Here is a 27,362-nt window from a genome sequence, read left to right as displayed (position 1 = left end):
GTGACTAGATCAAGATAAATATGAACTTTTGGAAAAACGAGGAAACCAGGCTGAAAGCCATGAAATATAACCATAAGGAAATAGAACAAGTGCTTCAAAAAGGAATCTGAAAAACAATATAGCTGCGGGACTCTTCACTGATATGGGCGGGTGTCTGGACTGATCCTTGGTACTACAGGAACGAAAATTATCAGGTAAGCACTAATTTTCCTTTCCCTGTACGTACCAGGATCAGTCCAGACTGCTGGGAAGTACCCAAGCTGCCCTAAATGGGGTGGGATATTGATAGTCCCGCGCGAAGCACACCGCTGCCAAACGAGTGTACCGGAGCTTGCACGTCCAATCAGTAATGTCTAGCAAAAGTGTGCAACAATTTCCAAGTAGCCGCCCAGCAAATTTCCTGAGGTGAGATAAAACCACTCTCCGCCCAAGACACCGCTTGAGAGCGCAGAGAATGGGCTTTAAGACCCTCCAGAACAGCACGACCCCGACAAATGTAAGTGGAAGCAATTGCCTCCTTCAACCAGCGTGCTATCGTAGCTTTAGTCCCCTTCTTGGGACCATTCCACAAGACAAAAAGATGGTCAGATAACCGAAACTGGTTGGTAATTTCCAAATACCGCAAGAGTGTCCTTCGAACATCCAACCTTCGAAGTTCCGACTGCCTAGACGCATCACTGTCGTCCATCGCAAAGGCTGGTAGGTCTACCGTTTGATTGACGTGAAAAGCTGAAACTACCTTCAGCAAGAAGGAACGGTACGTAGCGAAACCCCCGAATTTGAAATGCGGAGAAACGGTTCTCTGCAAGACAATGCCTGAAGTTCCGAAATTCGGCTAGCCGAACAAATAGTGACGAGAAAAACCGTTTTGAGAGTTAGATCCTTGAGGGTAGCCCTTCGTAATGGTTCAAACGGAGAAGTACAAAGACCACGGAGAACCAAATTCAGGCTCCAAGAGGGACAGATAGTTCGCACCGGTGGTCGAAAATGTTTAACTCCCTTTAAAAATCGTGCTACGTCAGGGTGCATGGCAATGGAAACTCCGTCAAGCTTACTGCGGTAACAGCCTAAGGCTGCCACCTGCACACGGAGGGAATTATAGGATAAACCTTTCTTTAGACCCTCCTGCAAAAAAGCTAGAATATGAGACACAGTAGCCTGCCGCGATGGCACGTTCAATCCCCGGCACCAAGAGTCAAAAACTTTCCATACCCTGACATAGGTAACTGAAGTAGAGGGCTTACGAGCCTGCAGAAGAGTAGTAATGACCGACTCCGAATATCCCTTCTTTCTCAATTGCCGCCTCTCAAAAGCCAAGCCGCTAGACAAAAGCGATCAGCCTGGTCGAAAAATACAGGACCCTGCCGTAAGAGACAAGGCAGATGACCTAGACGCAAAAGGCCGTCCACAGCTAGGTTGATCAGGTCGGCGAACCACGGTCTCCTTGGCCACTCCGGAGCCACGAGAATGTCTGGACCCGTGTGGGATTCGATCCGGCGCAATATTTTTCCCATTAACGGCCACGGGGGAAACACGTATAGAAGAACATGCACAGGCCAGGGAAGAACCAGAGCATCTAAGCCTTCCGACCCGTGCTCTCTTCTGCGAGTGAAGAAGCGAGCTGCCTTGGCATTCAAACGAGTCGCCATGAGGTCTAATCGGGGAGTTTCCCATCTTCGAATGATGAGTCTGAGTGCCTCGGGAGATAGCTCCCACTCTCCCGGATCTAGCTGCTGTCGGCTGAGATAGTCTGCCTGAATGTTGTCGACTCCAGCGATGTGCGACGCTGCAATACGAGACAGATGCTTCTCCGCCCAATCCAATCAATCAGCTGGCTTCGGTTGCTACTAGTTGACTCCTTGTTCCGCCTTGCCGATTTATATAAGCCACCGTGGTCGCATTGTCGGACAGGACCCTAACTGCTCGTTCTCGAATCAAAGGGAGAAAGTGTTGTAACGCCAGCGAACCGCCCTGGTTTCCAAACGATTGATAGACCACTTGGCCTGCGGAAGCGTCCAATGCCCCTGAGTGGACAGACTGACAAACCGCCCCCCCAACCTGTCAGACTGGCATCTGTCGTGACGATGATCCATTGAGGGGGCTCCAAATTGACGCCCTGGAGCAAGTGGACTGGATCCAACCACCATTGCAGACTGGTCCTGGCCGGGTATAGGAGCAACAAAGGTACCTGAAATTCTTCCGATTTGGGATCCCAGCGCGATAGGAGCGCCCTCTGTAGAGGCCGCATATGCGCAAAAGCCCAAGGAACCAAATCCAGAGTGGACGCCATATATCCAAGAACCTGTAAATAATCCCATACCACCGGCAAGGGAAGAGCTAATAGATGGCGAATGTGCGCCATCAGGCGCTCCATCCTTGCCTGTGGAAGGAAAACCTTGCCCAAATTGGTGTCGAACAAGGCTCCCAGAAACTCCAATCTCTGGGAGGGAATCAGCTGGCTCTTGGGGTGGTTGACGACCCAACCCAGAGAGCTGAGCCGGAGAAGTACCGTCTGTACCGCGTCCTCGCAGAGACGCCGCGATTTTGCCCAGATGAGCCAGTCGTCCAAGTACGGGTGTACTAATACCCCTTCTCTCCGGAGACTCGCAGCTACCACCACCATTACCTTGGTGAAAACTCTCGGAGCTGTCGCAAGACCGAACGGAAGAGCACAGAACTGGAAATGGGATCCCATGACCATAAAGCGTAGAAACCTTTGATGGAACTCCTGGATCCCTATATATGCAGGTAAGCCTCTGTGAGATCCAAGGAAGCCAAATATTCGCCTTTGTGGACCCGCTGCGATGACGGAGCGCAGGGTTTCCATCCAAAATCGCGGTATTTGCAATGCCCTGTTGACCTGCTTTAGATCCAGTATCGGCCGGAACGCGCCCTCCTTCTTTGGAACGATGAAGTAAATGGAATATCGACCTGTCCGTTGCTCGGCAGCCGGTACCGGCACTATAGCTCCTAGCGCTTGTAACCGCGCTAGTGTCTGCGAAATCACCTGTTTTGCCGGAGAACCGCTGGGAGAAATGAGAAAGATCGTGTAGGGGCCGTGCAAAATCCAACGCGTAGCCGTAATTTATAATGTCGAGGACCCACTGGTCGGTAGTAATTCTGGCCCATTCCTCCCGAAAGTGAAAGAGTCGTCCCCCGACCTTCGGAACTGAGGGATGGACCAGCGTCCCTTCATTGAGCTGTCTTAGAGGTGGCGAAGGTGTGCGCCGCTCCTGCGCGTGCTGGCAGTCTACCACGAAAGGAAGGAGTCCATGCTTGAGAGCGCGTAGTTGCTTGTCTTGTAGCATAAGAGGAGGAGCCCCTCCCCAAGCGAAATCGGCGCTGCCCGCGAAAACGACCGCGGAAGGTGCCTGAAGAACGAAAATACCTGGGCTTGTCCTCCGGCAACTTGAACACCTTGTTCTCCCCCAGAGACCGAATAAGTTGCTCCAACTCGTCTCCAAATAACAGTTTACCCCGAAAAGGAAAAGAGTCGAGTTGCGCTTTAGATGAAGAGTCTGCCGCCCAGTGACGTAGCCAAAGTAGTCTTCGTGCCGATACTGCTGAAGCCATGGAGCGGGCCGAGGTGCGGACTAGATCATACAAGGCGTCTGCAGCATAAGCCACCGCAGATTCCATGCGGTTTGCCTGCTCTGCTTTCTCTGGAGGCAGATCTTGAGCCGTTAACATCTGCTGTAGCCAGCGGAGGGTAGCCCTCTGCACCATGCAGCTGCAAACCGCCGCCCGTACTCCTAAGGCTGAAAACTCAAAAATTCGCTTAAGTAACATCTCCAATTTTCGATCCTGGAGATCCTTAAGGGCCGTACCCCCCGTCACCGGGATGGTGGTGTGTTTAGCAATGGCTGTGACGGCCAAATCCACTTTAGGCACCTTAAGCAGCTCCAAGGTATCAGCAGGGAGTGGGTAAAACTTACCCATAAGCTCGACTAAGAGTAGCCTCCGGATTATCCCATTCCTGGTATATAATCTGAGAAAGCTTATTATGAAATGGAAAAGCATGTGAGGGTGTGCGGAGCCCGGACAACTCTAAGTCTCCTGGCAGGGAATCCGACTCAATCTGGGGCACCGGAATTCCCAGCTCCTGAAGCACATGCGTGATCAAAGGATCTAATTCTTCTTTGTGGAATAACCAGAGGACTTGAGGATCATCCCCCTCGACAGGGTCCACACCCCCCATGTCAGTACCGGAATCTAGAGCGGGAGGGTCCTGTGCAATAGCTGCGGAGGTGTAGGAGGTAGGGCTGGATTAGGGCCTCCTAATCCCAGGTTATTGTGACCTGAGGTAAGTCTGCCACGTTTATCAGGGGTAGGAGCAGCCTGCTCCCATTCAGCCTCAGCTTCCAGATAAGCCTTGTGGAGCAAAAGTACAAATTATGAGGAAAACGGATCTCCCTTGGCTCCCATATGTGGCAAAGTCATGAGCCCTAGTAAACCGTGAGGTCGATGGGGGCTAAGGTCCGGCGGAGACAGGGGCAGGAGATCCTCTCCCTCTTCCGACGAAACTGCCTCACGATCGGGCTCCCCTAAAATGGCCGCCGAATGCTCCAAAATGGACGCCGCCTCCGGTATCGGGAGCGAGGTTTGCCCGACGCTGACTGTGCTTCCTGCCGTGGTGAGGGAGAGATCCCGGCCGCGGCTGTCCTCCGCGAGGACCCCTCACCACCGGGTATGCACCGGGAGCAGAGGCCCTCGCAAGAGAGCCGGTGGCCCGGCTCTCCACACGCAGAACAAACTGTCCCTTTGGGCATTTCCTCAGTAAAGAAACGGCGCGAAAACAGCGTGAAATGGGACCGGGTGACAAGCCACCTCTTCCGGAGACCACAGTGAGTAGAGCAGGCAGTGGGAGAGATAGGAATAAAATTACCTCATTTTTATTTATTTATTTATTTTAATGTCTGTAGCGCTGCCACCGGCAGCTATGCAAATACTTCACAACAACTTACTTCAATGAACGATTTGGTTCCCCCCCCCCCCTTTTTTTTTTTTTTTTTTTTTACTGTGGAGCCTGCAGAGGGTGTACCATACCCCTCTGAGCAATCTTCTCCGAGGAATTAAACTTCTCAGGAGGCGGAGAGGGAGAGTGACCGGCCCACCGATTAATCCTCCCCCTCCTCTCACTGGGCTGGGCAGAAAGAAACTCCGGGAAAGGCTCCAGGGCAGTACCCTGCCTTGCCTGCTACGGCTCCTATTACTTGTTAAAATTCGTTCTAAAGTTTACATTGATCTAGTCACAGAATTTCCCAGATAGCTTAAATCAAACCTGATAGGGAAACCCTTCCCAATTTACAGGAGATCAGGATCGCAGGTTATGCTCTCTCATTTGCTGGAGTCAGAGATATACTGAAGGATCACAGGGAGCGCACCAGGGTGTATAGGGGGTGCCTTTTCAGTTTCTCTCTGACTCCATCTGCTGGACAGGAGGCATAACCCAGCAGTCTGGACTGATCCTGGTATGTACAGGGAATGCCTGTTGCGGCAGGGGCCTGGTCCCGAGCTGGCTCTTGTTGTGTCTGTTCCGAAAGGCCTGCCCCCTTGCCAGCAGGGGGGGGGGGGGGGGCTTGGTAAGTGTTTTTGTATGGTCTAACATGCTGGGATCCTCTGCCCTTGGGTGCCCAGAAAGAGGGGCGATCCGGGAAACTACAGACCGGTTAGCCTGACTTCAGTGCCAGGAAAAATTGTGGAAAGTGTTCTAAACATCAAAATCACAGAACATATAGAAAGACATAGTTTAATGGAAGAAAGTCAGCATGGCTTTACCCAGGGCAAGTCTTGCCTCACAAATCTGCTTTACTTTTTTGAAGGAGTCAATAAACATGTAGATAAAGGTGAACCGGTAGATATAGTATACTTGGATTTTCAGAAGGCGTTTGACAAAGTTCCTCATGAGAGGCTTCTAGGAAAAGTAAAAAGTCATGGGATAGGTGGTGATGTCCTTTCGTGGATTGCAAACTGGCTAAAAGACAGGAAACCGAGTGGGAATAAATGGGCAATTTTCTCAGTGGAAGGGAGTGGACAGTGGAGTGCCTCAGGGATCTGTATTGGGACCTTTACTGTTCAATATATTTATAAATGATCTGGAAAGAAATACGAGTGAGAATCAAATTTGCAGATGACAAAATTGTTCAGAGTAGTTAAATCACAAGCAGATTGTGATAAATTGCAGGAAGACCTTGTGAGACTGGAAAATTGGGCATCCAAATGGCAGATGAAATTTAATGTGGATAAGTGCAAGGTGATGCATATAGGGAAAAATAACCCATGCTATAATTACACGATGTTGGGTTCCATATTAGGTGCTACAACCCAAGAAAGAGATCTAGGTGTCATAGTGGATAACACATTGAAATCGTCGGTTCAGTGTGCTGCGGCAGTCAAAAAAGCAAACAGAATGTTGGGAATTATTAGAAAAGGAATGGTGAATAAAACGGAAAATGTCATAATGCCTCTATCGCTCCATTGTGAGACCGCACCTTGAATACTGTGTACAATTCTGGTCGCCGCATCTCAAAAAAGATATAATTGCGATGGAGAAGGTACAGAGAAGGGCTACCAAAATGATAAGGGGAATGGAACAACTCCCCTATGAGGAAAGACTAAAGAGGTTAGGACTTTTCAGCTTGGAGAAGAGACGACTGAGGGGGGATATGATAGAGGTGTTTAAAATCATGAGAGGCCTAGAACGGGTAGATGTGAATCGGTTATTTACTCTTTCGGATAGTAGAAAGACTAGGGGGCACTCCATGAAGTTAGCATGGGGCACATTTAAAACTAATCGGAGAAAGTTCTTTTTTACTCAACGCACAATTAAACTCTGGAATTTGTTGCCAGAGAATGTGGTTAGTGCAGTTAGTATAGCTGTGTTTAAAAAAGGATTGGGTAAGTTCTTGGACGAGAAGTCCATTACCTGCTATTAAGTTCACTTAGAGAATAGCCACTGCCATTAGCAATGGTTACATGGAATCGACTTAGTTTTTGGGTACTTGCCAGGTTCTTACGGCCTGAATTGGCCACTGTTGGAAACAGGATGCTGGGCTTGATGGACCCTTGGTCTGACCCAGTATGGCATTTTCTTATGTTCCTGTCCTTCAGTAGACGGGGTACTGGGGTCTCGCCCCATTTGTCCAGGTCACTTCCGAATAGGAGCGTTCCTCTAAAGGGCATTCTCATTCTCATGAGCCTCGTCAGAGGTCACGTTAGCTAACCAGCTTTGGAGCCGGATCTGTCTTCTGGCTGCCACTATGGACGAGAGGCTCCTGGCTGAGGTGCGTATCAGGTCTGAGGTCGCATCCGTGAAAAATGATATTGCTGGGCCTAATGCCTCGATTGGCGCAGTTGCGTCCCTAGCCAAAGCCAGGCAGGCACGTGATACCATGGCGCAGCAGGCAGCGATCTGTAAGGTGATAGCTGATACATCGTAAGACTGCTTGAAAATGATTCCTGCAGTCTGTCATTAGCATCCTTGAGTGAAGCTCCTCCCTCGACTGGAGTTCCTTCATCGTGGGGTCCAAGGGGTAGAGCGCTTCTAGGGCTCGACCTCCCTTAAAGGTGGCCTCTGGAGCATCCCATTCCAGGTCGATCAGTTGCTGTACAGCCTGTAGCGTAGGGAAATGGCATGGGGTGTGGCGGAGCCCGGCCAGGAAGGGGCTTTCCTTGGACTCTGCTGTGTTGCACGTGTCCAGGATGGCCAATGCCTTCAGACTCATTGCTATGAGATCTGATAATTCATCTTTTGGGAAGAAGCGCATCATGGTACGATACGGTTCCTTTCCTGGAGGGAGTTCCCCCTCCGAATCATCTGTGGGGAGGTATTTGTCCAGGGGAGGCTCATCTGGTGGAGGCCGGGAGGAGCCTGGGAGGTTCTGGACCACTGGCGGGGGGTTGTGGTTGTGCCGCAGGTGGCCCTGTCTGTGCGTGGATGTAGGATTGCAGCTCAGCGAAGAATCCTGCCCAGGTGAAGGGGCCTGTGACCGCATTGGGTCTGACGGTGCTCCTCGAGGGCCCCCACTGTGGAGGGACCAAGTTGGGAATAGAGAGGTCCGGGGTAGTCTCACTGGATCCGTAATCCTCTACAGGCTCAAGGGGACCTTGTCTCTGCTCCCCCCCCCCCCCCACCCCCAGCTTCTTTGCATAGCAGGCACAGGGCGGAGGTCACCTCAGGCTGCGCCGCTCTCAGGCGGCATGCCGAGCAGAGGACTGGACCTTTAGCTGTCTTGGATGCCGGTACCATGATTTGCGCATGTATTCTGTACAGGTGCATGTGCCGGGAGGCCTGGTTATGCGTTCCAGATGCGCCTACATTGTGCGCGTAGGAACAGAATATGCACGTGTGGCCGTGCATGCGGGCCTAGTTGTGCGCTTGGCCCCCTTGGGCATGCCGCTGTGCGCCTGGCCCATTTGCGTGTCGCCGTGCGCACAGCGTAGATGCATGCGCCGCTATGCACAGAAGTACTTTGTGCAACCGGCTCAGTTGTACGGACAATGCGGCAACCGGGGGGGGGGGCCTCCGGTGACCACTCAGTAAGATGGCGGCGCCCCCCCCCCCCCCCCCCCAAGGAGGTCTCCACGTGGGAGGTCCCTCTTGCCGGATCGGGGTCTAGCCCTGACAAGGCTGCTCAACCCGAATGTAAAGACGCCAGAGGGACGATCTGTGCGGCTGTCCGAGCCTCTGAGACGGGAGACTTAAGAGAAAGTCTCTGTGCTTCCCGGTCCTCTGCCGGGCGGTCTCCAGCTGTGGGGGGGGGGGGGGGGGGGGGGGTGTGGTGTTACCTTAACCTCTGTGCTCTGTTCTGCTCCCGCTGCCTCTCAGCCGCTCCCTTTTCAGGGGTTTAAGTCCAAGCAGGGACAGAGGCTTACTTCTGAGGGATCTCGGAAATCACCTCAGGAAATCTCGACTGGGGGAGGGACCCTTAGGTTTCACAGCAGGAGACCAGAGCTCATTTTGGAGGTAAGTTTTTGTTTCTTCTTTCAATTTGGAGTTTGGTTTTCTAACGCTGTGCAAGCGTGTGAAGTCCTTAACTGCTATGGAGATGAAAAAAACTGGAGAGCAAAGCCTTGTGCACGGGTGTATGTAGTGCTGACGTCAGATTGAAATGTGACTCAGTCTCCAACTGCTATTAGGAGCACACTATACCATTGGTCCTGAGTCCATCTGCTACACGCTAGGAAATAAGCTTTATGCCTTAAGACGAAGGAAATTCCTGCCAAACCACTGAAATCTTCCCACATGAACTTTCTCTGCAGACCCAAAGAGGCGGTTACGAGGCTGGAAATCATGCTCGACCACGATAAAGGGGGTGGGGAATCCCTCCCTTACCCCGATTCTGCCTGTTTGCTACGCTATGACAAAATGGCCACCGCTCTGCATGTCAGCTGAGCTGCTGCAGCCAATCGGGTGACAGTTTTATCCTGTGCTAACTCAGCAACTGCCCCACAAGCTTCTCCTGAAACACACTTTAGGCACATACACCTCTCTTCACAGGCCTTGTAGCCCTTGTTGCATCTTGCAGCTGCCACCATTATGCATACCCCTGCCACATTGCACACCTACACTTAGGCATGTAGTGTTCTCCCTACCAGCCTTGCAGCACTTGTGCCCACAGACACCACCATTATGCGTACACTTTGCACACATCCGAGCCAGATCTGCCTCAAGCTTGACAGGAAGCTGCCTGCTACCAGGCAACACTGATGCCCTCCCCGACCCAGGTGCCCAGTGGGACCTGTGTGCTCGCTTTCTCATGACCGGTCAGCGTCTGCACCCACACTGCATATTTAATTTATTTTTAAGCACAGAATAGGAGAAAAGTCTTAGTAAAACAGACCCTTAATTTATGTCACTGAATGAGCTGGAACTACATTTGGTTGCTGCATGTTCTTTTTATTAATAAAAATGGATGTCAGTTTATAAAAAAAATACACTATTATGTCTGCAAAAGTGCTTTAAGGTAACATGATACCTAGCAAAAATGGCTCAACTAAAACCAAACTATTGTATTTCATTGCCTACCTTCGAAGTTCTACTGTACGGCGAATTCGCTCTATGCGTTCCATGTGCTCCCGGATTCTCTGTTCCTTCATTTTTTCAAAAGGTAAAATATCTTTTCGACCTCTGAAGTCTCTGAACCTCATTTTGTTTTGAAAAAATCTCTCTCTGTTAGTCATCATCTGCAGATACATAAGTTTGGTAACGTCAGGCCCCAATTTGGACAACCATTCTTCAGAATCTCAGTTAACTGATTTAACACAGTAAAACTAGTCCAAGTCTTCATGGAGAACTATTTAAAAAATAAAAATAAAACAGGCTGACCATGTCTATTATAAAACAAAAGTAAGGGGTCATAATTTACTCCCTCTCCTCCAACTGTTCTAAGTCACAAAAGGCAGATCAAGAGCCCCATTAACTGAAGGGAAGTAGGAAGCCTTCAAAGAGAAATTTAGTCTTGCCCGTTCATTTCCTTTGCTTGAATCTTATTACACCACTGCAGATGCATAGGTATATGCCATCCACTAGCACAAGGAGACAGAAGACACCTTTTTCCATGACATCAGTATACAAGATGGTACAATGCAGGCAAAAGCTAGCATCCTGATGTCAAAAGGAATAGAAGCAAAAAAAATAGCTCCTAAATCAAAATCAATACAAAACTATAAAAGGGATTCTGCAGGTAAAACATTCCCCTTCCTAATCCCCACCAGATATAAAAGTGAGATATATAAGACAGGAGGTAAATATTAAAACTTGGATTCTTCCCAAAAGGAGAGAGTAAGCACTTTTGCAAGATCTGAGAGCTACAACCAAGTAGAACAGTGCAGGTCCCGACTTCCCAGAAGGGTCCTGGACTAGTCTAGTAGGAGTCATGAAAGAAAAATTTCTTGCCTGTTAATTTCAAGTGTTAACTTTTTCCTTAAATCCTGCTACATCAGTCCATTCCAGGACAATGGGATATGTCCTCCTAACAGCAGATGGAGGCAAAGCAAACAGACTTCTCAACTACATCACCATTATACATAAGTGATGCACCATAGAGAAATCCCAGTAGCCAAATGACAAAGCACTAAAAGACTTATTCAATACAGCAAAAAAAATTTTTAAATATGGAGAAAAAATATCCACCTGCTTGCACAGAAAGTGAAAATAGAAGCAACAAGCATCCAATAAAGGACAGTGAGGGAACACCACTTCTCAGGAGTGTTCAGGACTGGTGTGTAGCAGAACTTATGGATAGCAAATGTTGCTTACCTGATGTAACAGGTGTTCTCACAGGACAGCAGGATGTTAGTCCTCACGAAAGGGTGACATCGAGGATGGAGCCCACCACGGAAAACTTCTGTCAAAGTTTAAACAGAACTTTGACTGGCCCCTACTGGGCATGCCCAGCAAGGCACTGACCCTGCAGCCAGCAGGGGTCTCCCTTCAGTCTGATTTTCAAAGCTACAGGCAGTGCCTAAAAAGTAAAAACAAAACAAACCCAACACCGCGGGGTGGCGGGCGGGTTTCGTGAGGACTAACATCCTGCTGTCCTGTGAGAACACCTGTTACATCAGGTAAGCAACATTTGCTTTCTCACAGGACAAGCAGGATGGTTGTCCTCACAAATGGGTGAGTACCGAGCTGAGGATGTCCTGACTTGCACCAAATGCACCCAATGACGTGCAACAGGCACAACAACTGGGGTGGAATTTGGTAAAGGGCATCCGCACCCTACCGGGAAGGTGGAAGGGTGTTGGTACATCACGTTGGAAAAAGGTTACGCAAGACAGATTGGCCGAAGATAGAGTCCTGTCTTCCAGCTTTGTCCAAACAATAGTGGGCTGCAAAGGTATGGAGAGAACTCCAGGTTGCAGCTTTGCAGATGTCAGGAAGCGGCACCGATCGAAGGTGTGCCACTGACGTCGCCATGGCCCTCACAGAGTGTGCTTTCACACGGTCTTGAAAAGGAATGCCAGCTTGCTGATAGCAAAAAGAAATGCAGTCCGCCAACCAGGAGGAAAGAGCCTGCTTACCCACAGGATGTCCTAACTTGTTAGGATGGAAAGAGACAAATAATTGAGTGCTCTTCCTGTGAGCAACTGTACGGTCTAGATAAAAAGCTAGAGCTCGTTTGCAGTCTAGGGTATGCAGAGTCTGTTCCCCGGAGTTGGAGTGGGGCCTGGGAAAAAAGATAGGTAGTATGATGGATTGATTAATATGAAACTCAGAAACTACCTTAGGTAAAAATTTAGGGTGAGTGCGGAGTACCGCCCGGTCCTGCAGGAGCTTAGTGTAAGGCGGATAGGTAACTAGGGCCTGCAATTCACTAACCTGCGAGCTGAAGTGATAGCCAAAAGGAATAACACTTTCCATGTGAGATACTTTAATTCACAGTAGTGCAGAGGTTCGAAAGGAGGTTTCATTAGACGACCAAGAACCAGGTTAAGGTCCCAAGATGGGGCCGGAGGACGTAAGGGTGGCTTCAGATGGAGCAAGCCTTTAAGAAAACGTGTTACCAGGGGTTGTACTGAAATAGGGACACCCTGTACACCTTTATGGAAGGCGGCTACCGCACTGACATGCATCCTAATGGAAGAGGTCTTTAGACCGGATTCTGATAGGTGCCATAAATAGTCCAAGAACTTAGATATTGGACAGGAAAGGGGATCAAGGGACTGGGAAGTGCACCATGATGTGTACCTTTTCCATTTATATGAATAGGATCTTCTGGTAGAGGGCTTTCGTGAAGCTATCAGGACACGAGAAACCGAATCCGAAAGGTTAAAAGGCTGAAGGACTAACCTTTCAACATCCATGCCGTCAGGGACAAGGCTTGGAGGTTGGGATGGAGGAGGCATCCGTCGGTTTGAGTGAGCAGATGCGGATCCGTTCCCAGAAGGATGTGCCTGCAGATGGAGAGATCCTGGAGTATGGGAAACCACACTTGGCGTGGCCAGTGGGGTGCTATCAGGATCATGGTTCCTCCGTCCTGGCGTAGCTTCACGAGAGTCCTTGACAGAAGAGGAAGTGGAGGGAATGCATAAAGCAGACCTGTCGTCCACTTGAGGGAGAAGGCATCTCTCGGCTGAAAGTGTTGGCTCCGAATGAGAGAGCAGTAATCGTCCACTTTGTGGTTCTGAGGGGCGCAAAGAGGTCTATGCGGGGAAAACCCCACTTGTGAAACAGAGAGGTCACTACCAGAGGATCGAGTGACCACTCGTGTGGCTTGAAGACACGGCTCAGCTGGTCTGCCAATACATTGTCTACTCCCGGCAGGTAAGTGGCCCTGAGGTACATAGAGTGGGAGAGGGCTTCCGCCCAGATCTGCGCAGCTTCCTGACACAGAAGGAAGGAGCCTGTGCCTCCCTGCTTGTTTATGTACCACATGGCCACTTGGTTGTCCGTCTGGATTAAGATTATCTGATGGAATAGATGATCTTTGAAAGTTCGGAGTGCATAGCGGATTGCGCGAAGTTCCAGGAAATTTATCTGGTGTTCGGCTTCCTCTTTGGACCATAACCCTTGGGTTTGTAATTCGTCCACATGGGCTCCCCAACCGATGTGAGAAGCGTCGGTGGTTAGGATTACTTGCGGATCCGGTGGAAGAAAAGGTAAGCCCTGAAGGAGGTTGACCTGAGTTGTCCACCAGGTTAAGGATAGGTGCAGGGCCTGTGTGACTGTGACTATGGAGGACAGAGGCTGAAAAGCTTGAATCCATTGGTGTCGTAGAGTCCATTGTGTTACTCTCATGCTAGTCGGGTCATGGGAGTGACTTGAACCGAGGATGCCATGTGTCCTAGGAGAATGAGGAACTGGCGAGCCGTGGCAGTGTTTTGAGACTGGAGCTGGCGAGCCAGGGATATTAGGGTGTGGACCCTCTGAAGAGGAAGGTAAGCCTTTGCCTGCAAGGTGTCCAAGTCTGCTCCAATGAAGGATAAGGTTTGAGACGGGACTAAGCAAGATTTCTCGTAATTGACAAGAAACCCTAAGGAAAGGAGTGTTTGAATTGTCAATTTTAGGGAGGATTGAGCTATGTGTTGGGAGGAGGCCCTGATTAGCCAATCGTCCAGGTAAGGGTAGACGTGGACACCTTCCTTCCTTAGGAATGCTGCTACCACTACGAGACATTTGGTAAAGACTCGTGGGGCAGAAGCCAGACCGAAAGGTAGGACACGGTATTGATAATGGTCGTGGCCTACAAGAAACCGCAGATATTTGCGATGGGATTGTGTGATCGCAATGTGGGTATAAGCGTCCTTGAGGTCGAGAGAGCACAGCCAATCCCCCTTTTGCAACAGAGGGAGCAAGGCGCCCAGGGTTACCATCTTGAACTTTTCTTTTTGCAGATACTTGTTGAGAGCCCGAAGGTCCAGAATTGGACGTAGCCCCCCTGATTTCTTTGGTATTAGGAAGTATCTGGAATAGAATCCTTTCCCTTGTTGACAAGGAGGGACGGGTTCTATAGCATTTGATTGTAGAAGAAGGGATACTTCTTGATGTAATTGAGTGAAATGGCTGGTTAGACTCCATGCCTGAAGGGGCGGGGAGTCTGGCGGAAGTGTTATGAAGTTGAGGTGGTAACCCTGTGCGATAATTGCTAGCACCCACTGATCTGAGGTGATCTGTTTCCAACGGTGTAAGAAGTGGAACAGTCGACCCCCCACAGGGATGTGTGGAAGAGGGAGATGGCATGTGCTCAATACAGGGAAGTCAAAGGCCCGCCGTAGGCCCAGGAGGTGGGGCTACAGTAGGTCTTTGCTTTCTCGGCTGACGAGGCTGAGGCCTGTTAGAGGACCGTGCAGGACGAGCCCTAGTTGACGGAGGGTAGTAGCGACGTGGTCGAAAGAATGACTTCTTAGAGTCCTTCTTTTGCGGTTGCTTGGAGGTCACCTCAGGTGGGACAGATGAGAGTTGTTTCAACGTCTCATGGTGGTCTTTTAACTCCGCCACAATCTGTTGAATTTGCTCTCCAAACAAATTGTCGCCTAAGCAGGGCAAATCAGCAAGACGATCTTGGACTTCTGGGCGAAGGTTGGATGACTTTAACCAAGCCCAACGTCTGGCTGAGATGGCTGTGGCTGAAACCTTCGTGGAAGCATCGAATATGTCATAGGCAGTCCTAATCTCGTGCTTCCCTGCCTCAAATCCCTTGTGAAGAAGGGCTTGAAGCTGTGGTTGGTATTGGTCCGGCAACGTGTCAGCATAGGCTTGCATCTGCTTAAAGATGGCTCTGTTGTATTGAGTCATGTAAAGTTGATATGAAGCTATGCGTGAAATCAACGTAGCTCCATGATACACTTTCCGTCCTACACTATCCAGGAACTTGTTGTCCCTGGTAGGTGGGGTAGAAGAGTGCGGCTTAAGACGCTTGGCCTTCTTCTGCGCGGACTCAACCACAACAGAGCGATGATCCAGTTGAGGCTTTTGGAAACCTGGTGCTGACTGGACAAGATATGTGGAGTCAGCTTTCTTGTTAACTGGTGACACCGATGAAGGAGATTCCCAGTTTTTCTTGAGCAGATCCAAAAACACCTGGTGTATAGGGATGGAAGCGATGATTTTTGGAGCATCCAGAAATTGAAGTAGTTCCATCATCTGGTGTCTATCATCAGCTTCAGATTGTAGTTGAAAAGGTACAACTTCTGACATTTCTTTCACAAAATTAATGAAAGATAGATCCTCAGGAGGAGCATGATGTCCTGACTTGCACCAAATGTGCCTTAATGACACCCAAGGGTCGCAAAGCCAGGATGGAGAAGATGGGGCTCCTCTTCCATGCACCAACCCCAACGCCATCGATAGCATCGACGTCATCGGAACCGGCACCGTCGAAGTTGTACCATCGTCGTCAACCCTCCGGTGACCGTCCGCCATCGATCGCTTCTCGGCCGTCGACAGAAGAGGTATCATCATCATCACCCCAGGTATCGTAGGGATCATGTGTGGCTTGTAGCCCTGATGGACCTGGCTGAGGCTCTGAAGGCATCGATGGAAACCGAGGTGGAATCGGTGCAGTAGGTGGAACCAGAAATGGCATCGATGGCTTCGGTGCTGCCGATGGAATCGGTGCCTGGCGCGGAATCGATGGAGCCGAAGGATAAATCGGTGGAGATATACCAGAAGGTACCGATGGAACTACCCCGGAAGGGGGAATTCGAAACGGTGTTTCTCCTGCCGATGAGAAACCAGTCGGAGACGGTGGTGTTGTCGATGGCACTGGAATCACCGATGGAAGGGCCGTCACGAGTGCCTCCATGCGGCTCAGTAGCGGTGCTAGCGCTTGTATCAACGGCTCGGTGGTCGGTTCCCTCCTCGGTGGCGAAGCCGGTGCTGGTGTCGGTGCCGGGGGCGGCACTGGAACCGGTGCCGGAGACGGTGCCGATGGAGGTTGTAATTTCTTCATCGCTTTCTCGATGGCCTCCTGGACCAGCCGGTCCAGTTCTGCCCGGAGACCAGGGGTAACCATACCCGGCTCGACGGGAGAGGGAGGCTGAGGCAGGGCCGGAGGGACCACCGTAACCGGTGGGATCACGGCCCCCACACCCCGAGAGGGTGAGGGTTTCCTCGATGCCGGCGAACGAGACGTGGAGGGCATCCGGTCTGTTCGCGGCTTCTTTGTCGGTGGCTCGGCTTGAGCAGAGGTCGATGGCTGTGGATCCTTGACAGGCCGAGACTTATGCCGTCGATGGCGGTGCTTTTCTTTCCGATCCCCTCGCCCATCCGGGGAAGGGACGGGAGTCGACGGCCGAGAAGCGATCGATGGCGGACGGTCACCGGAGGGTTGACGATGATGGTACAACTTCGACGGTGCCGGTTCCGATGACGTCGATGCTATCGATGGCGTTGGGGTTGGTGCATGGAAGAGGAGCCCCATCTTCTCCATCCTGGCTTTGCGACCCTTGGGTGTCATTAAGGCACATTTGGTGCAAGTCAGGACATCATGCCCACTACCCAAACACATTACACAAACCCTGTGGGGGTCTGTGATGGACATAGTCCGGGTAAAATCCGGACAACGACGGAACCCCGTTGCCATGGCTGAAAGCCAAAATTTAGGCTGGGGATCGGTAAGTGCCCACAGGCCTCGAGGGCCAAAATCGACGGCAGTCGATGGAAGAAGGCAAAAAACTTACCGGGTTCCGTAAGATGACTAAAAAATTTGTCGAAGGGAGACCCCTGAGGGGCAAATTTTCTTAGGAAATTAATTTCCAAATTCCTGTCAGGAACGTGGTTAGAGAGCTCCTTTCACCGCGTGGCAACTGCTGCGCGGAAAAAAGAAGACTGAAGGGAGACCCCTGCTGGCTGCAGGGTCAGTGCCTTGCTGGGCATGCCCAGTAGGGGCCAGTCAAAGTTCTGTTTAAACTTTGACAGAAGTTTTCCGTGGTGGGCTCCATCCTCGATGTCACCCATTTGTGAGGACAACCATCCTGCTTGTCCTGTGAGAAAGGAAAGTTACAGAACAATTTCTCCTTCCATGTCATCTTGCTACATTAGACCAGGCCAGTCTAAACCTGTGCGAAGTACCAAAGAACCACTAACTAGGGAGGAAAGAAGTTAAGGGCCCCTCTAAGAACCGCAGCTCCATAAGCTATTTCTGCCTTAGTCCAAATGTCCAATCTGTAATGCTTCACAAAAGAATGCAGGGACAACCAGGTAGACACCTGCAAATATCCTCTGGTCCTACATTAATAGGGCCCAGTCTTTTGGGCAGAAGCTAGCAGAATACACAAATGATCTCTGGAGCCTAATGGCCCCTGAGAAAATATGCTGAAGAAATAGTATTCTTGATCTATCTGAAAATAGTATTCAACTCTATATGAAATTTAATGGCATGTATTAATGCTTATGTTTAATTTTGAATTTAATCGAGAGAAAATAAAAAAAAAAAAACCATTCTAGAAGCACAGCCCAGATGTATTCCACACATTAAGAAAGGTGGAAAGGAGGCAAAACGATTACCGGCATGGTTAAAAGGGGAGGTGAAAGAAGCTATTTTAACCAAAAGATCTTCATTCAAAAATTGGAAGGATCCAACAGAAGAAAATAGGATAAAGCATAAACGTTGGCAAGTTAGATGTAAGACATTGATAAGACAGGCTAAGAGAGAATTTGAAAAGAAGTTGGCTGTAGAGGCAAAAACTCACAGTAAAAACTTTTTAAAATATATCCGAAGCAGAATACCTGTGAGGGACTCAGTTGGACCGTTATATGGCACTTAGAGCAGATAAGACCATCGCGGAATGATTAAATGATTTCTTTGCTTCGGCGTTTACTGAAGAGGATGTTGGGGAGGTACCCGAAATGGAGAAGGTTTTCATGGGTAATGATTCAGATGGACTGAATCAAATCACAGTGATCCTAGAAGATGTGGTAGGCCTGATTGACAAACTGAAGAGTAGTAAATCACCTGGACCGGATGGTATGCACCCCAGAGTTCTGAAGCAACTAAAAAATGAAATTTCAGACCTATTAGTAAAAATTTGTAACCTATCATTAAAATCATCCATTGTACCTGAAGACTGGAGGATAGCAAATGTAAGCCCAATATTTAAAAAGGGCTCCAGGGGCAATCCAGGAAACTACAGACCGGTTAGCCTGACTTCAGTGCCAGGAACAATAGTGGAAAGTGTTCTAAACATCAAAATCACAGAACATATAGAAAGACATAGTTTAATGGAAGAAAGTCAGCATGGCTTTACCCAGGCCAAGTCTTGCCTCACAAATCTGCTTCACTTTTTTGAAGGAGTTAATAAACATGTGGATAAAGGTGAACCGGTAGATGTAGTATACTTGGATTTTCAGAAGGCGTTTGACAAAATTCCTCATGAAAGGCTTCTAGGAAAAGTAAAAAGTCATGGGATAGGTGGCGATGTCCTTTCGTGGATTGCAAACTGGCTAAAAGACAGGAAACAGAGTAGGATTAAATGGACAATTTTCTCAGTGGAAGGGAGTGGGGCAGTGGAGTGCCTCAGGGATCTGTATTGGGACCCTTACTTTTCAATCTATTTATAAATGATCTGGAAAGAAATACGATGAGTGAGAATCAAATTTGCAGATGACACAAAATTGTTCAGAGTAGTTAAATCACAAGTAGATTGTGATAAATTGCAGGAAGACCTTGTGAGACTGGAAAATTGAGCATCCAAATGGCAGATGAAATTTAATGTGGATAAGTGCAAGGTGATGCACATAGGGAAAAATAACCCATGCTATAATTACACAATGTTGGGTTCCATATTAGGTGCTACAACCCAAGAAAGATCTAGGCGTCATAGTGGAAAACACATTGAAATCGTCGGTTCAGTGTGCTGCGGTAGTCAAAAAAGCAAACAATGTTGGGAATTGTTAGAAAGGGAATGGTGAATAAAATGGAAAATGTCATAATGCCTCTGTATCGCTCCATGGTGAGACCGCACCTTGAATACTGTGTACAATTCTGGTCACCGCATCTCAAAAGAGATAACTGCAATGGAGAAGGTACAGAAAAGGGCTACCAAAATGATAAGGGGAATGGAACTCCTCCCCTATGAGGAAAGATTAAAGAGGTTAGGGCTTTTCAGCTTGGAGAAGAGACGATTGAGGGGGAGATATGATAGAGATGTTTAAAATCATGAGAGGTCTAGAACGGGTAGATGTGAATGTTGAGATTACTTACCTGATAATCTCCTTTTCCTTAGTGTATGCAGATGGACTCAAAACAAGTGGGTATAGTGTGCTCGTGCTAGCAGTTGGAGACTGATCTGACGTCAGCACGGGTACATATACCCCCACAGGAAGTGAAGCAATTCAGTAATCTTCCTTGCAAAAGCTGTTATAGCCATATGTGTACTGACCGATCGATTAATCAACAGGATTACCCTGACCAATTGATGGTAGCTGGAGACCGCCAGTGTACTTAACCGGAAGGCGTCAACACTCAGCAGGGTGGAAGCCCTATATAAGCAAACATGGCTTACCGTGAGCCGGCGAATCCCCATGTATACCGGCAGCCGGGCGGGATGCTGAGTCCATCTGCATACACTAAGGAAAAGGAGATTATGAGGTAAGTAATCTCAACATTTCCTAGCGTGTAGCAGATGGACTCAAAACAGGTGGGATGTACAAAAGCTACTCCCGGACTGGGCAGGAGGCTGCCCGAGGTCCGTTTAGGATTGCCCTCGCAAATGCTGTGACCTCCCTGGCCTGAATGTCCAGACGGTAGAACCTGGAGAAGGTATGGAGGAAGGACCACGTCGCCGCTTTACATATCTCTGCAGGCGACAGCATCCTAGTTTCTGCCCAAGAGGCTGCTTGCGCTCTGGTAGAATGTGCCGTAACCTGTAGAGGTGGTGGTCTTCCGGCCTCTACATAGGCCTCCTTGATAACTTCTTTGATCCAGCGGGCTTCTTCCCGCTGTGAAGGACGAACAGATGGTCCGTCTTTTGTACTGCTTCTGACATTTCCAAGTATCTGGCCAGTATTCTGCAGATGTCGAGATGACGCAGTATTCGACCTTCTGACTTCTTCAAACCTTCCGTGGTTGGCAAGGATATGGTTTGGTTGAGGTGAAATTGGGAGACTACTTTGGGTAAGAAGGAAGGAACCGTGCGAAGATGGATAGCCTGTGGAGTGATTCTGAGGAATGGATCACGGCAGAACAGTGCTTGTAGCTCTGAGATGCGGCGTGCTGAACATACAGCCAGCAGGAACACCATCTTCAAGGTCAACAAACGGAGAGACAGGCCTCGAAGGGGTCTGAAGGCGGATCCCGCTAGAAATTCCAACACTAGGTTGAGGTTGAGGTTCCACAGGGGTACTGGCCACTTCAGTGGCGGGACTCCTTTCAGGAAACATGAAACGTCTGGGTGTGTGGCGATGCTGTTGCCGTCACTCCGGGGACCGTAGCAGGATACCGCTGCCACTTGAACTTTGATGGAACTGAGGGACAGACCCTTCTGAAGTCCATCTTGCAGGAAATCCAAAATGATAGGGATCTTAGTGGCATGTGAATTGGTGCCGTAAGTTTCGCACCAGGCTTCAAATACTCTCCAGATCCTTATATAAGTTAGTGATGTGGAGAACTTGCGTGCTCGGAGGAGGATATCTATTACCGGCCCCGAGTATCCTCGTTTCTTCAATCTAGCCCTCTCAAGGGCTAGACCATAAGAGAGAATTGAGCTGGATCCTTGTGGAGGATGGGACCTTGCCGCAGCAGGTCCCTGTGTGGAGGCAGGAGTAGTGGAGTCCCCACCAGTAGTCTTCTCATGTCTGCGTACCAGGGTCTTCTTGGCCAGTCCGGTGCCACTAGAAGAACTAGGCCTCTGTGCCGCTGAATCTTGTGTATAATGGTGCCCAGCAGGGGCCATGGAGGAAAGGCATATAGCAGGATCCCCTGAGGCCATGGCTGTACCAGGGCATCGATCCCCTGGGACAGAGGATCCCGCCTGCGGCTGAAATATCTGGGTACTTGAGCGTTGGACCTGTCCGCTAGTAGGTCCATGCCCGGCGTCCCCCACCGATCCACAATCTGGAAAGCTGAGGGCGACAGCTGCCATTCCCCTGGATGTAGGCTTTCTCTGCTGAGGAAGTCTGCCGTGGCGTTGTCCTTCCCGGTGATGTGGATGGCAGAGATGTCCTGGAGATTTGCTTCCGCCCAAGTCATCAGGGGGGCTATTTCTAAGGATACCTGTTGGCTTCTGGTTCCGCCCTGTCGGTTGATGTATGCCACCGTGGTGGCATTGTCTGACATCACTCTGACCGCTCTGTTGCGAAGTCTGTGGGCAAATCGCAGGCACGCTAGCCTGACTGCCTGTGCCTCTAGTCAGTTGATGTTCCACCCCGACTTTTTTCTGTTCCACCGCCCTTGGGCGGTGAATTCTGCGCAATGTGCTCCCCATTCGTTCAGGCTGGCATCCGTAGTGAGCAGGGTCCAGGTTGGGGAGGACATTCTTGACCCCCGGCTCATGTGGCCGGGCTGCAACCACCACTGTATCTGATTCCAAACTCTGGCTGGTAGAGGTAGGTGTGTGGTGTAGTTCTGTGATCGTGGGCTCCATCGAGATAGGAGAGCGCATTGTAATGGTCTCATATGAGCCCGTGCCCATGGTATTACTTCCAGAGTGGATGCCATAAGGCCGAGGACCTGTAAGTAATCCCAAGCTGTGGGCCGGGTGGCGCTCAGCAGGGCCTGTAGACGATTCCTGAGTTTTGATCTTCTCTTGGAGGTCAGGCTGACCTTGTCTTCCTGAGTGTCGAATCGGACTCCTAGATATTCCAGTGACTGAGAAGGCTGTAGGGAACTCTTGTTCAAGTTTACACCCCATCCTAGGCTTTCCAGAAGAGCCATCACTCTGTTGGTTGCCTGGTGGCTCTCCTCCAGAGACTTTGCCCGGATCAGCCAGTCGTCCAGGTAGGGATGGACGAGGATTCCCTCCTTCCTGAAGGACGCTGCCACTACTACTATGACCTTGGTAAAGGTCCGCGGTGCGGTGGCTAACCCAAAGGGTAAAGCCCGGAACTGGAAGTGTTGATCCAGGACCTAGAAGCGTAAATAGCGCTGATGATCCCGATGGATTGGAATATGTAGGTAGGCTTCTGACAGATCTAGGTATGTAAGAAACTCCCCTGGCTGTACTGAACTTTTTGACAAACCGCAGAGTTTCCATGCGAAAGCTGGGGACCCGTAGGTGACGGTTGACTTTAGATCAAGGACGGGCCGGAAAGTGCCCTCCTTTTTGGGCACGATGAAATAAATGGAATAATGCCCAGAATTCATCTCCCTTGTAGGCACTGGGATTATAGCCTTTAGGGACAGGAGCCTCCGCAAAGTGACGTCTAGGGCCGTCCTCTTGATGGGCGAACAAGGAGATTCCACAAACCTGTCCGGCGGAAGCCGAAGAAAATCCAGGTAATACCCCTCTCTGATGATGGCGAGGACCCACTGATCCGAGGTAATCGACCCACCTGCGGTAGAAGAGGGACAGCCTGCCCCCTATGGCTGTGACCCCCGGATGGGTCAGCTGATTGTCATTGTGGGGTACGGCCGGGACCCGAGCCGGTTCCCTTCTTGTTGTGCTTAGTCCGAAAGGACTGGTTCCTGACCTGCGAACGAGGTGCTTGGTAGTGAGTCCTGTAAGGGTTGAAGCGCTGAGAGTTTCTACCTCTGGATGGTCTGGGGAAGGAGCGCTGGTACCTCCTTGACCGGTTTTCTGGTAGACGGGGTAGTGGAGAGGCGCCCCATTTATTGGCCAATTTCTCAAGGTTACTGCCGAACAGGAGGGATCCCTCAAAGGGCATTCTCATGAGGCGCGTCTTGGAGGAGTAGTCTGCCAACCAATTACGTAGCCAGAGCTGTCTCCTGGCCGCCACTGAGGATGACACTCCCTTGGCTGCCGTACGGACTAGGTCGGAGGCTGCATCAGTGAGGAATGAGAGCGCTGATTCCATTTCTTCTCCTGGGGTGTTGCTCCTAGCCTGTGATAAACAGGAACGTGTCACCACGGTGCAGCAGGTCGCAATCCGTAGGGACATGGCTGCCACCTCAAAGGCTTGTTTCAGAATGGTGTCCATGCGCCAGTCATGTGTATCCTTGAGGGCCGTCCCCCCCTCCACTGGAATGGTGGTGCGCTTTACAATTGCACTAACCATGGCGTCTACTTGAGGGCACGCCAGCTTCTCCTTGGTTGCCGGGTCTAAGGGATACATGCCAGCCAAGGCCCGACCCCCTTTGAATGAGGCCTCCGGCGTATTCCATTCCAGATCGATTAACTGCTGAGCTACTTGTAGGAGGGGAAAAATGGTGAGACGTTTGGCGCAGGCCCTCCAACAGGGGGTTCACTCTCGGTTCCCCTAGAGCGTCATGGCCCGGAAGAGCCAGTTCCGACAGGCATTGAGATCAGGCCTGGGAGATCCCCTCTCAAGAAGCGGCGCCTCATGGTCCGATATGGTTCAACCCCCGAGGGAAGTTCTCCCTCCTCGGGGGACTCGTCGTCCTCCTCAGGGCAATCTGAATCCCCATAAGTGGGGGTCCCGGGTGGCGCGTGGCCATGCCTAGGCCTTGAAGGTCCAGGGGCCGGGTCATCCGGTATGTATGGACCCGCTCGGGGAGCAGCCTGCATTAAGACAAAAGCATGAATCCCCTTGAATAATTCCACCCAGGAGAGCGAAGCAGGATCTGGTCTGAGGGGTACCAGGTCCCTCGGGGTCCCCCGGCTGCCCACTACCGCCGGCTAGGTCCGGGGTGTTCTCTAAGGAACTGGCAAGTTCGCTGGGATGAGACCGGTCCTGGCCTGGAACTCCCAGGGCCTCTTCACATTGTGCACATAGGGAGTCTGCTTCCTCGCTCTGTGTTGCTCTGAGGTTGCATGCTGAGCAGAGGCTCATGCCTGATGTTGGGGGGGCCAGCTCCGCTGATGCCTGGGCTCTCTTACGCTCCATGTGCGTCTAGGAACGGACGCCATAACAGCGTGCGCCTAACGCCATGCGCGTAACAGTGCGCGCGGAGCAGTGTGCGCCTAACAGCGTGCGCCTAATGCCGTGCACCTAACAAACCAGGCAAGAAAATAGCGACCTCCGTGGCGTATAGCCACCCAGGCAGACTCTGCAAAGCCTCACTTCCTCGGAGACCAAGTAAAGATGTATGCCTTACCTTGTCTTCGGCGCTTCCCGGTTGCGACCCGGGCGGTCTCCGGCTGTGGGAGGAGAGGGTAAGTACAGTCACCGCTGCGCTCGAGGAAGTGCACCCGCTGCCTCTGGGCCGCACCCAAACTCGTCCGCTCGGGGGCCAAGTCCACGCCAGGACCGAGGCTGCCTCTAGGCCGCGCCCGAACTCGTCTCGCTCAGGGGCCAAGCCGCGCCCGAGCCCTTGCCGCGATTCGGCCACCGGACCGAGGCACTCACCTCCGAGGGACCACGGAAGTCAGCTCGGGGAACTCAACTGGGGGAGGGACCGAGTGGTATCACCGCAGGAGTGCGGGGCTCGTCGTCAAATAGGTTTCTTCTAAGAATTTGGAAACACGCTCAGCGAGCATGAGGTAGCTCCGAACTGCTTTGGAGATGGAAATTACTGAATAGCTTCACTCCCTGTGGGGGTATATGTACCGCGTTGCCGTCAGATCAGTCTCGAACTGCTAGCACGAGCACACTATACCCACTTGCTTTGAGTCCATCTGCGACACGCTAGGAAATCGGTTATTTACTTTTTCGTAAAGTAGAAAGACTAGGGGGCACTCCATGAAGTTAGCATGGGGCACATTTAAAACTAATCGGAGAAAGTTCTTTTTTACTCAACGCACAATTAAACTCTGGAATTTGTTGCCAGAGGATGTGGTTAGTGCAGTTAGTATAGCTGTGTTTAAAAAAGGATTGGATAAGTTCTTGGAGGAGAAGTACATTACCTGCTATTAAGTTCACTTAGAGAATAGCCACTGACATTAGCAATGGTAACATGGAATAGATTTAGTTTTTGGGTACTTGCCAGGTTCTTATGGCCTGGATTGGCCACTGTTGGAAACAGGATGCTGGGCTTGATGGACCCTTGGTCTGACCCAGTATGGCATTTTCTTATGTTCTTATGATCCATCAAGCTAAAGTAGCTTTAGAGGCCACTTCACGCTTACACAGCCATGCAACAAAACATTTGGAAGTTTCTCTTTCCAGTGATTATATAGACTAAGCAGTACGTGACATCAAGATCTCAACCTGTCACCTCCCTGACACACATCCTTCAAAAAAGGCAGGAAGAATAAGTGATTTAAGTAAAAAGGATAGCACAGGATGAAGACACCAAATCTGATGCAATGACCACAAAAGGATTTCTGCAAGAAAAGAGCCTGAGACTCTGAAATATAGTGATCAACAAAATAGCTTTCAAAGTAAGATCTTTTAAGGAGATCTGCTTGAAGGGCTCAAAGGGAGGAGAACCAGAATGAGATCCCATTGAGAAACTAGCAGGCTAAATGGGAGCCACATAACACCCCACAGGAACCCAGACACATCAGGATGTGCAGCCACACTGATTCCACAAAGGGGAATAAATGCAACCTGAATCTTCAAGGAATTCAAAGCCAGACCCTTATATAATCCTCTGAGGATAGTCAAAATACAGGTAATATCCTTACATCAAGGAGAAGTAGGCTGAGCTCTGCAGAAAGCTTAGTAACCCAGACTAATATAGGCCAAAGTAGTTAAGGTTTCATGAACCTTTAGAAGCATAGATAAAAGAAAATTATTACTTACCTGCTAATTTTCGTTCCTGTAGTACCATGGATCAGTCCAGACAGTGGGTTATGTCCCCAATCCAGCAGATGGAGTCAGCCAAAGCTTCGAGGGGGCGTCACCATAAGTACTACTACCCCCTCTGCAGGAGTTCAGTATCGAGTATATCAAAGCCCGAGTAAACAAACCCCCGTATTGGATCAAGTTTAAAGTAAACGGCAACAATAAGCCGCTTAACCTAAGTAAAGAACTGCAACCGTCCCACCAACGGGTAGGAGGTGATGAATACCGCGTATCAACCCAACCGGGAACTGTGACAAACAGTGAAAACTGAGAAATCGTGAAAGACAGAAAACACGACTGTATCGTAGAACAACGGCCAAGCAGGATTAGAACCCAAACGCGGAGGGCGTCTGGACTGATCCATGGTACTACAGGAACGAAAATTAGCAGGTAAGTAATAATTTTCTTTTCCCTGTACGTACCTGGATCAGTCCAGACAGTGGGATGTACCCAAGCTTCCCTAACTCGGGTGGGGTCCTGCGAGGCCTGCTCGTAGAACCTGTTCGCCAAAGTGTCCAGAGACAGAAGAGGCGAGGTGCAGACGATAGTGCCTCGAGAACGTGTGTAATGATTTCCAGGTGGCTGCTCTACAGATTTCTTGAGAGGAAAACCGAGCAAGCTTCCGCCCAGGAAGCCACCTGAGAGCGTGTAGAGTGCGCTACAATGCCAGGCGGGGGAGTCCGCCCCACCCCAACGTAGCAAACGGCAATGCCGGCCTTCAGCCATCTAGCAATGGTCGTCTTCGAGGCCTGAGATCCTTTCCTAGCCTGAGATCCTTTCCTAGGGCCGGACCAAAGTACGAAGAGATGGTCAGAAGTCCGGAGATCATTCGTAGCCTCCAGGTAGAGGAGCAGTGTGCGCTTGACATCCAGGAGTCGGAGAGCCGACGGCAGTTCCACCGTCTGATTGACGTGGAACGTAGACACCCCCTTCGGAAGGAAGGAAGGAACAGTGCGAAGAGAAACTCCAGAGTCGGAGAAACGGAGATAAGGCTCTCTACACGACAGGGCCTGCAGCTCCGAGATGCGTCGAGCGGAGCAGATGGCCACCAGAAACACAGTCTTGAGGGTGAGGTCCTTGATCGTCGCATTCCGCAGTGGCTCGAACGGGGGCC

The 27,362-nt window shown here is 50.4% G+C and overlaps 1 protein-coding gene across 1 annotated transcript in view; it reads right to left on the bottom strand.

The window, feature by feature from the left end:
• Positions 1–27,362, bottom strand: part of SLTM (SAFB like transcription modulator) — a 399,249-nt gene that overhangs the window by 140,213 nt on the left and 231,674 nt on the right. The window contains 1 exon segment of the mRNA XM_029574499.1: positions 10,028–10,185. Within this exon segment, the coding sequence (XP_029430359.1) occupies positions 10,028–10,185 (158 nt within the window).

Source organism: Rhinatrema bivittatum, chromosome 13 (genome assembly GCF_901001135.1).
Source record: "Rhinatrema bivittatum chromosome 13, aRhiBiv1.1, whole genome shotgun sequence".
NCBI classification, from domain to species: Eukaryota; Metazoa; Chordata; class Amphibia; order Gymnophiona; family Rhinatrematidae; genus Rhinatrema; species Rhinatrema bivittatum.
Note: the sequence above shows the minus strand (reverse complement) of the source record. Positions and strands in the feature narration are given on the sequence as shown.